The following is a 13,048-nucleotide window of genomic DNA, read 5'->3' as shown; positions in this document are numbered from 1 at the left end:
CTATTCTGTTAGTCACATTGATAATTTTTCTTTGATTCCTCTGTAGTTTCACTTATAATGTGTAAATGACCTCAACTTATTTTAAAATAAAGACATAGTAACCAACATAAAATCTAGCAGGATTAATTTACACGATTTGCATGGTTTTTTTTTTTTTTAATGTTCAACAATTGTGGTATTTTTTCCTTGACAGTTATGATTTACTGATTTATAAGTCCAGCTACATCAACCAGGTCTATTTTGATCATTCATTAAAATGGTCATAATTGCAGCACCTCCTATTTAGATAACCCGTGACAGATTGGAGACTTATCTGTGGAGCAAAAGGTCTTATTAAGGAAATGGAAATTATAAATCATGCAAAGCAGAAATATCCATTTATTTACAAATAATATATATCTGTGATAAGTAGATATTAATCTATTACATATTAATCACTGCTTTGACAGATCCTTTATTAATTATATACCAGTCTTTTCTTTTGATGAAAGTGTTTTTTTTAAGCACTAGCTTATCATAGTGCCAAGAATAATAAAAATTATTTTTATAAAAGTACTGTATTTCAAAAGGCTGCTCCGCTGCACATTTATTCAATTTGCAAATTAAAACCATGTAAAAATTAAAGGAGTTTAAATATAATAGAATATGTAGTCAACTTTTGGTTATGACCGGAACCCAACTCCAACTAATGCAAGCAAACAAAAGGGACTTTCTTGGTTTACACAATTGTGGGAAAGATAAGGGTTATGCTGGTTTCACGGACACCTGGATCTAAGAACTCAAATGCAATTAGATAATAGTGACTGTTCCCCTCCTTTTCTTTTATTCCTCCTCTCTTATTTTCTCTCTCCTCTCTTATTATCTCTGTCATTTGTCTGCTGTCCTATCTCTGTGATGCTGGGAACATATGTTGAAGCCAAGAGGACAAAGTTCTTGTTAGCAAACTCAAGTTTAAAAAGTCTAGAGTTGAGGCCGGGCATGGTGGCTCACGCCTGTGATCCCAGCACTTTGGGAGGCCGAGGTGGGTGGAACACCTGAGGTCAGGCATTTGAGACCAGCCTGGCCAACTTGGTTAAACCCCATCTCTACTGAAAATACAAAAATTAGTGGGATGTGGTGGCAGCCACCTGTAGTCCCAGCTACTCAGGAGGCTGAGGCAGGATAATTGCGTGGACCCGGGAGGCGGAGGTTACAGTGAGCCAAGATTGTGCCACTGCACTCCCGCCTGGGTGACAGAGTGAGACTCTGTCTTAAAAAAAAAAAAAAAAAAGAAAGAAAATCTAGAGACAAGTTTGGGTCTAGTTCACATGCTCATCCCTGGACCTACCACTGCGACCGTGGTATCAGGCACTCTGGCTCAGCCAAGGTTATATGCCCATGTCTCTGTGTGGAGTGAGTGAAGGAGGAAGTAAATGATATACAGTTTGATATCAAAAGTAAGGGGAGGTCTTTGGGGAAATAGCAATAACCAAGGGAAAGGGAACCTGAACATTTATGATATCCTGTAGTCAATACCTCCTTAATTTATTTTTTGCGTGGCTTAAAGCCAGGGCTCTTATTTCCCATTTGGGGCTTTCTGTTTTTTTCTTGAGCTTTTAATGAACGTTTAAATTTCATCAGTTTGGATTTCTTTGCTGCCAGTGTTGGATATTTGCTTTTTTAAAAACAAACCAAAAAACTATCATTTACTATATCCACCTTTCTACTTAGACTGCATCTTGAGAAGAATTATATTGGCCCATTGGACACGTTTTCTCCCAAGAATTTAAACTGTGAAGTAAGGGATGAAAGGATATGTGTCAGTGTTTGAAGGACCAGGCAGGGCTGTGGCATGTCTTTGCCTGTGATTCCTGTCAATTATTGTATCCTGGTTTTGGTTTTCTAGTTCTCTTTTGAGTGGGTTCTTATATTCTTTCAGGCAAGTTTATTTTTGCTAATAATGGCCAGTATCAATTTCCAGTGCTCACAAGCAAGAACGATGCTTTCAGAAGGTTGGTATAAGAAGGCCACTGCCATTCTCATGAGACTTGTAGGACTCTTTGACAGTAGAGAAATCACAAATACAACTTCTGTTGTTTGCCCTGTATGTTGCTTCCCCTTGATAGCAGAGACTCACATTAAATGAAGCCAAGAAGTTACATTAGAGCCTTTGCTGCCCAATATGATATTACTAGTCACAGATGACTGTTGAAACCTAAATTTAAATTTAGAATTTTAAAAAATTAAAATTCAGTTTCCTCAGTCACACGAAGTACATTTCAAGTGTGCACTAGCAACATGTTGCTAGTGACTATCATATTGGAAGGCACAGATTATAGAATATTTCCACCATCAAAGAAAGTTCTATCAGACAACACTGTTGGAGTATAAACTCAAGGTAGGCATTCTGTCCTTGTTATTTTCTGATGTATCCACAACACTTAGAATGGGCTCAGCATGTATAGGTACTCAATAAATATTTGCTGAATGTCAAAATAGCATATATTGGGAGGCCAAGGCGGGCAGATCACCTGAGGTCGGGAGTTCAAGACCAGCCTGACCAACATGCAGAAACTCCATCTCTATAAAAATACAAAAAATTAGCCAGGCGTGGTGGTGGATGCCTGTAATCCCAGCTACTTGAGAGGCTGAGGCAGGAGAATCACTTGAACCCAGGAGGCGGAGGTTGCGAGATCACACCATTGAACTCCAGCCTGGGCAACAAGAGTGAAACTCCATCTCCAAAAAAAAAAAAGAAAAGAAAAGAAAAGAAAAGAAAAAAAAGAAAAGAAATAGTATATATCAGTGTATCAGCTGCCTGCCACAGAAGACCTAGACCATGATCCTTACAGTTGACTTCCCTATACTTTGAAGGGAACTTGAAATAGTTCCATCTTAATGTTATTCCAAAGTTTCCATTTAAACTTATTCATAGCTACATTGTCTGTTGTAACTTGGCCCTCCAGTTCACCTACTATTTCTGCCTTCATAATTACTTTAAAAGTATAAAGTACTTGATCTCATAGTTACTTTTCCCCCAACTTACTCATCCTTCACCCTCTGATTTCTCCCTATCACCTACTCATTAAAACTTTTAACAGTTTCCACTGTAGCCTCTGGAATCCCTTTTCTGATACCAATAACTTTTTTTTTGCAATCTCAACATTTTTTTAATGCCTCTCCCCCTACTGAAAACTGCTTTCTTCTTCTCATGGCATATAACCTGGAACGCTTTTTAAGTAGAAATTACTCTTCCTTCCTCTCTCCTGCAGCAAGAGACCAAGAAGAGAAATCAGCATTTGTAAGCCCCGTTTGTGCTTCCAGTTCATTGTTTGAGTATGGTTAAAGTGATTTTTTTCTTTGATATTTGTGGCATCCAGTTTTATACCTGTCTTTTATCTCTTCCAGTTAATGACCTACAGTGTATTCCTTAACAGTCACTGAGGTCTTTGATATCTGGCTCAACTTTTTTCTGTTTTCTGTTTCTCTTGCCATCATTCTTAGTGACTATGTATTCATATTGTTGAACTACCCAACACCTTAGCCTTATAGTTTATTCTATCTGCACTCTGCCATTCTTTTATCTTTATCCTACTTTAGCATCTTGTACACCTAGACGCTTCTTGGACCTTGTCGTCACCTAGAACTGATCACTTCAAAGACGTAAATATCTTCTCTTTCTCTTATCCATGCTACTGTCACTAAAGATACTGAAATTAGTAGTCTTTGGACTTCTCTTTTTCTTCCAGCCTATTAACCTGGCTCCCTTGCTTCCTTTTCAGCTTGGAAACTGTTCAATGTTCTTACTTGTACATAAGCTAAGGATATGAATTTTCTCAACTTCTTGCCATCTTATAATTCTGGTACCTTCATTCATTCTCTCCTCCCTTTCTATTTTGAAAATGTCCTTTTCCCCTTTACTTCTTAAGTGAACAGTGCTTTTAATCCCATCTCTCTACTTCCTCTACACTCTTCGTCACCTGTATCTTTAATTTCTCTATCTCGGACTCTTATTTTTCCTTCAAGATCTAGTTCAAATTGCATCTCTTTTATGTAGCCTTAACTTATCCTCTAATGAAAGTTAATTGCAGTTTTTTCTGTTCCTTGTACATCTATTATAAGGTATATATTCTTTTGACTTATTGTGACACACCTTGAGTATTCAAAACCTAATAAAAAGAGATACTGTACTTTACTCCTAAATTTACAGCACTGTCTTTTGAAACTATCTGCCTTTTTGAACTTTAATACCATTAGTCTTATTCCTATCTTATTTATGATTCATTATCCCATAGAATCCTAAATGTAATGATCTTAAATCATGGACTAATTTTCTCCTAAAAAAAAAATTAGTTTTAGATTCTAACCCAGTACTGCTTCAACAAAATGACCTGAAGGAAGGTCTTGTTGTATATCATCTTCTATAGTCTACCACAATGGTGCTCTTACTTAGTTCATATTTCATTTAGTTTTTTTCCCCATCCTTTCATATTTTAATGAATTTTCAGATACTCTTTACCATTGGTTTCTTTGGTTTCAGCTTTTGTATGTAGGGCACTATTGTTTCTCTTCGTGTCTGTGTAACTTACATAGAAAGCATTAGGCCATAACTTTCTTAACTCGGTCATGTTTCTTGTTAATTTACCAATTGTATCCAGATTCTCAACTGGAGCTAGGATATACTTAGGGCCTAAGTTAGTTCTAACTGTGGACCTGAGCTGGGACCCACAGTGTTCTGTCTTCCATTTTCATCTTCATGATTTTGTGGAAAGAAACCTTTATAAGTCAGTAACCTAAAAGCCCCAAGTTAGCCACTCTGCTACCTGAGAGGCTGAAGCAGGAGGATTGCTTAAGCCAAAGAGTTTGAGGCCAGCCTAGGCAATATAGTGAGACCACATCTCTTATTTAAAAAAAAAAAAAAGGCACCCAGTTGATAACATTCATAAACATTTAGTGGAGGAAGTGCACAGAAAGTTTGAATGAGTAATCATGTAGCTAGAATTATGAAATAAGAATGTGACTGGTACTGACGGTGGAGCAAAAGGAAAAGGACTGGCCCTCTTTAGATTCATCGTTTCTGGCATTTGTATGTAAATGTCTCAGGAAGCAATGGGTCGTATCTTCAGGTTTTTTATGTTATATTATCCAATCATCTCACACATGTAAACAGCTAATCCATGATTTGGGTTGGTTCATTCAGTCTGCCAACAAATGTTTATTGAGTCCTTATTGTGTTTAAAGCACAGACCTAGGGTCTTGAGAGTGTTGTCCAGATAAACACATTCTACTTGGGCAGATAAGACATGCTAATAATACCAAGCTATAAATAGGTGCCAAGTGAATTATATTTGAGATAGGCGTTTGAAGAGTTTTGAAAGGAAGGAGGCTGAAGGGCCTATCCTGCCAAACCTAATTAGTGTAATGTCTTCCTCATGAGGTTACTCATTTGTTCACTAGAACTGCTCTGCGTTTTAAGGCTCTGGCTGTAGATGTATTATTCCCTTTGAAGAGTCTGCAAATGTGTAAGTATTCATTCATCTCAGGGATGAAAAGCTCCATAAGATATTTTATAGAATACAGGATGGTGTGTTGTATTAGTTTTCTTTTAAATCTGTAGCCTTGTAGAATGAAAATGAAGTAGCGTGTGTCTGAAAGAATTTTGTAAATTGTAAAATACTATATGGATGTAAGTTGGCCTCTCCTAAACTAAACTACTTTCTGATACCTTAGAAACACATTCTATAATTTTCCATGAAAGACCACTTTTTCAGGCTGTTCTTTATGTATATCAGAATCCTGCCTGTTAGGTTTTTATCCATGTAGCATTCCCCAGTACCCCTGGACAGACTTGATTTCTCATCTTCTCTATGCCGCTAGTTTGTAGATTTTCCTATCACAATAGCAGTAATTTGTTTTACATTTTTGTTATACGTGAACACAACGTAGTTTCTTGAAGTCTCAATCTTTGGTTGTGTTTGTGCTTTTGCACAGTGTCTGGTGTCAAACAGGCATTCAATAAAATGACTGTTTAATTCAGTGAAATAAATGAATCATGGTTTCTTAATAATGTCTTTTGTTGGGTTGTGATTTTTAGGTTAAAACTTCAGCAACAAATTGTGACTATTGAAAATGTAGAGAAGGAAAAAAATGAAAATTCTGACCTAAAACAGGTATGATTTTAGCAAAGATTTTCCTTTTATTTTTTCAAGTGCTTCTTTAAATTTATGTTTTGCAAATTTTAAAAAAATTTTGCAATCAGTATTTTTAGAATCTAACCACAATTGGTAACATATTGTTGGAGGTGATATGTAAAGATAAAATGTTTTAAAATGTTTAAACTTCTATACTTTAATAAGCTTCTTTGGCTAACTGCTATTATTCTTAAGATATATATATATATATTTGTTAAATGCTGTAGCCCATGATAATTTTTAATTACAGTTATAAGGACAGTATTTTAATATTCAGAATTTTAAAAACTCAATAGAAATATCATCCAGGTTTTAAGTTACTTGTGTGATTGACTTGTAACTTTATATCATGAGGTATTTTTTGCCATATCCCTATGAAATCCAAGATTTGTATTTATGGAAGGAAATTTGTGTTTATAATTAAAGTTATTTGGATTCAGGAAAGATTTGTATAAAGTTGGGTAAAACGTGGAATAGTGATCTTTTCTGAATTCTATTTTCTTTTTTTGTTGTTGTTGTTTTCCCTATAAATTATGAAGTAGGATTCCATTTTTAGAATTCGTGCTCATATGCTAGTTGGTACTGCTTTTCATGTGCCGTTATGGTTTCTAAGTCTTAACTAGATGGACATAACGTTTGATACTCAGAGAGAAGTTACTTAGTATCATTAGCATTTGGGCTTTCTGTCATGCTATGCATATGGAGAGGTATTAAGTTCTTTGAAGGTTGCTTATTCAAGCAGCTGTAATACAGATTTAATATTTGCCACTCCAGTTAAAAATAAAGAGTGAATAGTTCTACATGGATAAATTTATTCTAAAATAGAAATCTGAGACATACCGTTTAGTTTTATTCTGCTAAAAATTGCTCTGTGGACATTCAGAATCCTATCTGAATTGTTTTGTTACCATTAGGAAGTAATGAGATTATTACCCATTTATTTAGTTTATTATATAAGAATCTTGTTTCTTTTTACCCTTGAATCTCATAATAGGTTCTTTTGATCCCTGTCTCTTGACTGTCTTTGCTTTGAAATGTCTCTCAGAAAATGGCTAAGAGAGATAAAAGGAAGTGAAAGGAAAATAAGGACTTTTATTGTTTACTAATTGGTAAAATAGCTTGTGGGGGAGGTATGTGTAACTGTCCCAAATAAAGAGATTTGGATATAATTTAGAAGAGGTAAATCTTTCTAGCCTGTTAATCTGTAACTAGACTTCTCATGAGAAAAAGTGCTCCCAGATAAAGGTAAATTGGGATGGAAAAAAACCTTTGAGTGACATTATGTAGTTTGGTAAATGGCTGTAGAGGCCAAGAAATCTGTAGCATTTATTAGATTTCCCAGAGCATCTTTCTTCTGCCCAGCACTGGACATACAGAATGTTTGGAAATCTTTTAAAAACAATGTGAGGAGTGATCCTTCCCACATTTACACTGAAAAATTTTGATTGCTCGGAGAGTAGAACTTCTGGAAGGTTGCTGATCTCAGGGTATGTGGGAAGAGGAGGATGGATTTTTTTTTTAGCTGCTTTCCCAGCTGACTTGCTTTTAAAATCAGTTTTTTTTCCTAGGAGGTGAGGAGAAGGCTAGAGTGGTAAGGAGACTCACTCTAATCGCTGGATTCCCTTTTCTCATCTCACTGCTAATCCCCCTGATAACCCTTCTCTCCATTCCCAATACCTCTCCTGGCCTGCATATTTTGGAAATAAGAGGGAGGGGACTCAGTGACTGAGGAATATAGTTCTTGATAGACTCTGATTATAATAAGAAATGCTCCTGGGTGCTGCTATTTGTTATTTCCTTTAGGGGTCATCTTCAAGGACACACCAGCTTGAGGGAGCATTTGCAAAGGGAGATGCTTAGTATCTTCTGCTTCTCTCATACCTTAGCGCGTTTATTTAGTGGCCTTTAATTTATCTTCTTTCTTCTCTTTTAAGCAAATCAGTAGTTTGCAGATCCAAGTGACCTCACTTGCACAGTCAGAGAATGACTTGCTGAATTCAAACCAAATGCTGAAGGAAATGGTGGAGAGATTAAAACAAGAGTGCCGAAATTTTAGAAGCCAAGCTGAAAAAGCACAACTAGAAGCTGAAAAGTAGAGTTTGCTCTTTATGTACAAACTATTTTTTCTTTTTTCTATATAACATATAGTTATTTTAGTAATGATTCCAATGTTGATTATATTTTAGAAACTAGTTACAAATACACTTTAATAGTGTACAGTGGTCTACTGAGGTAATAATGTACTTTATGTTTTTATAGAATTAACTATACTGACTCTTGAATTGTTTTAAAAAAAAATTAAGACATTAAAATTCTGACAGCATAGTATTCTGAAAAACCTCAGAGAAAACTTTTTTTATTCATTGATTAAACCAAAACATTTCTTCAAAAATCTATTCTTCTGAATGCCAGAGAACAGAATGGGTTTTTTGTTTTGTTTTTGATGTGCAAAACTTAATTCCTTGAATTAGAACTAGTCTCTTGGATTTTCTTTGAAAAGCTAATTTATTTGTTTATTTTTTTTTTTTGGTCTTAAAATTTGTTACTAGTAGACAGTATGGAGTAAAACTGGTAGGGATAAAATGATTGTGGTCATGTTCAAGATCTTATACCCTCTGGAAAAATTTGTGGTAGACGTGGTAGAACACATTTTGTATTTTGTATTTGCTTTGTCTTTATAACATGTTGGCCTTGTAAGTAAGTTTTTATTTTAATCTACAAAACATTATTATTTTCAAATTTCTTCTTCTGAAGGCCACCATGCCACATAAAACTGTATTTCTTCAGTTTTTCTATTATTACATATTCAAAGGTTTGTCCATGCTTTTTTATATGGGGTTGAATTTCAAGAAAAGGAAGTAAGCAAGATAAATGTCTACAGCATGTGACATTTCAGATGATCCAACTTATTTTTCTTTTATTTTGTAAAAAACAGAAGCATGTGCTTGGATTTCTCAAGTGTTTGATTGAAATGAGCTTAATAATTCTAATGACAGTATAGCTAGCAAATTTAAGTAATTAATCATTGGTTTCTAAATAATATTCATAGAATTGCATAGAAGAAAATAGCTGGACTAAGGATCAATGGGATGTGATTTTAGTTCTAGCTAAGATACTTAAAATCTTGTATGACCTTAGGCAAGTAATCTAACTTCTCAGGGTTTGTTATTTTCATTAGTACTGCCTATAGTAAGAATACTAAAAAAATCATATAAAGTATGCAGAATAGCTTTAAAAATATAAGTTGTTATGATGTTATTTTAAGATATCATTTATATGCATTTTACTCTAGTCAGAAGACATACTGCATTAAGATTTGATACCAGGCTTGATTTTCTTAAACCAAATTTATGAGGACAGATATTTGTAGTTTGATGGTTATTATACTTCACACCTGGTTATCAAGTGTTTGTCTTGCCATTAACTAGATGTGAGCCCTTAAGTTAGTTAACTGCTCTAATCCTCAGTTTCCTCATTTATAAAATGGACAGAAGTATAAAGGTGACAGAAATACCTAACTCAGGATTTTTGTAAAGAACAGATAATATAATACACATAGTATTCTAAGTCCAGTGCCTTATTCATAGGAAGTGCTCAGTAATGGTGGGTATTTGCAAACAAGTGGCCATACAGGAGGGCCTGCAGTTGGATAATTAAGAATGTGGTCAGACAGGTAGTGAGTTTGCTTATACTTGTGATAATATCTATTTAATCCTAAGAACTTATTTAACTAACATGTTTTACATACATTCTTCTGACAGGACATTGGAAGAGAAACAGATACAGTGGTTGGAAGAAAAGCATAAGCTTCATGAGCGTATCACAGACAGAGAAGAAAAGTACAATCAAGCTAAGGAGAAACTGCAGCGAGCTGCAATTGCCCAGAAAAAGGCAAGTGGTTCTTATTAAAGTGATCTCTGGCCAGGCATGGTGGCTCACACCTGTAATCCCAGCACTTTGGGAGGTGGAGGCGGGCAGATCACGAGGTCAGGAGATCATCGAGACCATCCTGGCTAACACGGTGAAACCCCGTCTCTACTAAAAAAAAATACAAAAAAATTAGCCAGGCGTAGTGGCGGGCGCCTGTAGTCCCAGCTACTCGGGAGGCTGAGGCAGGAGAATAGCATGAGCCTGGGAGGCAGAGCTTATAGTGAGCCTAGATCGTGCCACTGCACTCCAGCCTGGGCGACAGAGCAAGACTCTGTCGCAAAAAAAAAAAAAAAAAGCAAAAAAGGTGATTTCTATGGAATAAAATATAATTAAATCTTTTTTTTTTTTTTTTTTCCTGAGAGTCTGACTCCCATCACCCAGGCTGGATTGCAGTGGTGCGATCTTGGCTCACTGCAACCTCCATCCCCTGGGTTCAAGAGATTCTCATACCTCAGCCTTTCGAGTAGCTGGAATTATAGGCACGTGCCACCACGCCCGACTAATTTTTGTATTTTTAGTAGAGACAGGGTTTCTCATGTTTGCCAGACTGGTCTCAAACTCCTGACCTCAAGTGATCCTCCCACCTCAGCCTCCCAAAGTGCTGGGATTACAGGCATGAGCTTCTGCGTCCATCCTGATAAACTCTTTTAGGAGAATAAAATATATAGTTGAGTCTGAGATTTTAGTGATATGTTTAATTTGATATATAAGCATGACATTTTGCTGTCAACCTTGCAGAAATAAATTGGGAAAATCCAAACTGTCCAGCAGGTTTGTTTCTAAATTTTGTGTGTAAGTCAGTTGTTTTGAGCTGACATGCATTTTTCCATACAGAAGGTGTTTTTCAGAGTGATAGTTTCCAGGCCATCCCATGGAAGTCATATTTAACACATTCTCCAGTTAAATTATAGTGTGTTTAAGCTTGTTTTATTTATGCCTAATATCTGTTTTATTGCTTTTGTGGTTAAAAGGCTTTTTTGTTTCCAATTCAGAAATACAAGAGCAAGTATTTCTTTGCTCCAGCAGGAGGAACTGGGACTCCCTTGGCTTCTGAAACTGCCACAGTAGTTCCCACAGCGTTGTGATCCTTTTTAAGTTTTACCTTTGCAGGCATACTTTTCTCCAGAACCTAACTTTGTTTTCTTGGAAACAATCCAGGGCATCATGGAAATAATGTATCTATATGGATCTTCTAAATCAGTGACTTACAACTTTTTTCTATTTCAGCAAACCCAAGAATAATATAACAGGTCCCATTAGTAACCATGACTCATGGTGGTGATTAAGGGAGGGGAAGGACATGGTAATCTTTTCAACAGGATTAGAGGAAGAGGAGGGACATGATAAAGTGTGTGTGTGTGTGTGTGTGTGTGTGTGTGTGTGTGTGTTATATGTAAAGTCCCACAAATGATTTGAGTTGTGTCCATTTGATAAATTCCCTTAATAGTAGCATTTGTTGTGGAGAGGAGAGAAGATCTGAGGTAAGAGGAAAATGATTCTAGGTGCAGGAACCATTATCTTAATATCTGTTTGTTTATTGGAAAGGTTAACTGTTTATATTTGGATAAGAGAAAATAACTGTAGATCGTTCAGTTATTCTGAATTTGAAAACCACACAGCAGTCCCTAGACCCCTTTTTATGTAATTGGATATCACTGCCAAATGTTGCTGATGGTTGGAGTGACAACATGAGTAGTCTAAAAGTCATTCCTTCTCTACTTTCTTGGTCTCTGAATATTACTTTTATCTTCTCATAATGCTAGAAGTAGTATTATTGGAAAAACAGCATTTATTATATAGGGATCCCAGTGTTTTATACCCAAAATATGCACACTTGTTTGTTTTTCTGTATATGTCACTTTTCTTCCTTTCTGTCGATGTAGGTACTGAAAAGTATATGAATATTAATGGGATTTCAGAGGATTGTTTTATGACCTATGATCTCAGAAATCCTACTGATTTTCGTTTGCACTGTGTTTGAAGCCTAGAAACATCTGAAGCCATGTTACAGCAAGAAATTGTAAGAGCTAAATTTTGAGGCTTTAGGGATAAGTATCTTACAGATAAAATTCTAATTATTGAGGTTAGTTTGGGTTGAATTCTTTTGAAGCAAAAGTGACACCCAGTGGTGAGATTATCAGCTAATCATAAGTATACCAGAAGGAGCGGAGGAGGTTATATTTTTAAAAATCTACAAAATATAGCCAGACCCCATCGCTGTAAAACATGAAAAAACTGCACATGGTGGCACATGCCTGTAGTCCCGGCTACTTGGAAGGCTGAGGTGGGAGGATCGCTTGAGCCCAGGAGTTCAAGATTGCAAGAAGCTGTGATGGCACCACTGCCCTCCAGCCTGGATGACACAGCAAGACCCTATCTCAGAAAAAAAAAAAAAAAAATTAAACAAAAAAACCCCAAAACACTATAAAGTAACATTTCATTAGTATTGTGACAGGATGAATTTTTTTTTCTACTGAAATGTCTACCAGATGATGAGTGTGAAGATAGTAGATAGTCATTTTATTTTTTAAAATGTGATCTATGGATTGTGATTTAAGTCATAGTGAAATTGTTAAGGTCAATTCAGTGAATGATTATGACCTAGAGTTGTCCTACTATGTGGGACACTGCACTAGGAGCTTACAAGTTTACATCAATTAAAATAGAAAAACATCATGCGTAACTTAGAAATACAATTAAAAAGTATATAAGTGTATATAATTTTAGGACTGGAAGGGATCTTAGCATTCAGATAGCTTTACAAGTTAGCAAACTAAATAAAATAGGAGGTACCCAAGATTACTTAACTAGTAAGAATCAAAAGTTGACTAAAATCTACGTGTTTCTGTTCTCAGTCTGGTGCTCTTTCCACTGCACTGTTAGGCTTTAATTTCCTACTTTCTTTGATTCCAAATACTTCACAACTTTTCGCTTAATATAGCTATGGT

At 35.8% G+C, this 13,048-nt stretch overlaps 1 protein-coding gene across 20 annotated transcripts in view; it reads left to right on the top strand.

Moving 5' to 3' along the window:
• The window catches only part of CEP83 (centrosomal protein 83), a 165,818-nt gene that overhangs the window by 117,074 nt on the left and 35,696 nt on the right, over window positions 1-13,048 (top strand). For all 20 annotated transcript variants that reach the window (XR_010135669.1, XR_010135667.1, XR_010135666.1 and 17 more), the window contains 3 exons: window positions 6,074-6,149; window positions 8,105-8,262; window positions 9,932-10,061. Coding sequence is in view for 16 of the 20 variants with exons in the window: in XM_054527498.1 (XP_054383473.1) it covers window positions 6,074-6,149; window positions 8,105-8,262; window positions 9,932-10,061 (364 nt within the window). In the remaining 4 variants the exon portion in view is untranslated. The remainder of the gene's footprint in view (window positions 1-6,073; window positions 6,150-8,104; window positions 8,263-9,931; window positions 10,062-13,048) is intronic.

The sequence above is a fragment of the Pongo abelii genome, chromosome 10 (genome assembly GCF_028885655.2).
Source record: "Pongo abelii isolate AG06213 chromosome 10, NHGRI_mPonAbe1-v2.0_pri, whole genome shotgun sequence".
Taxonomy (NCBI): domain Eukaryota; kingdom Metazoa; phylum Chordata; class Mammalia; order Primates; family Hominidae; genus Pongo; species Pongo abelii.
This window is presented reverse-complemented; position numbering and strand designations above follow the sequence as displayed.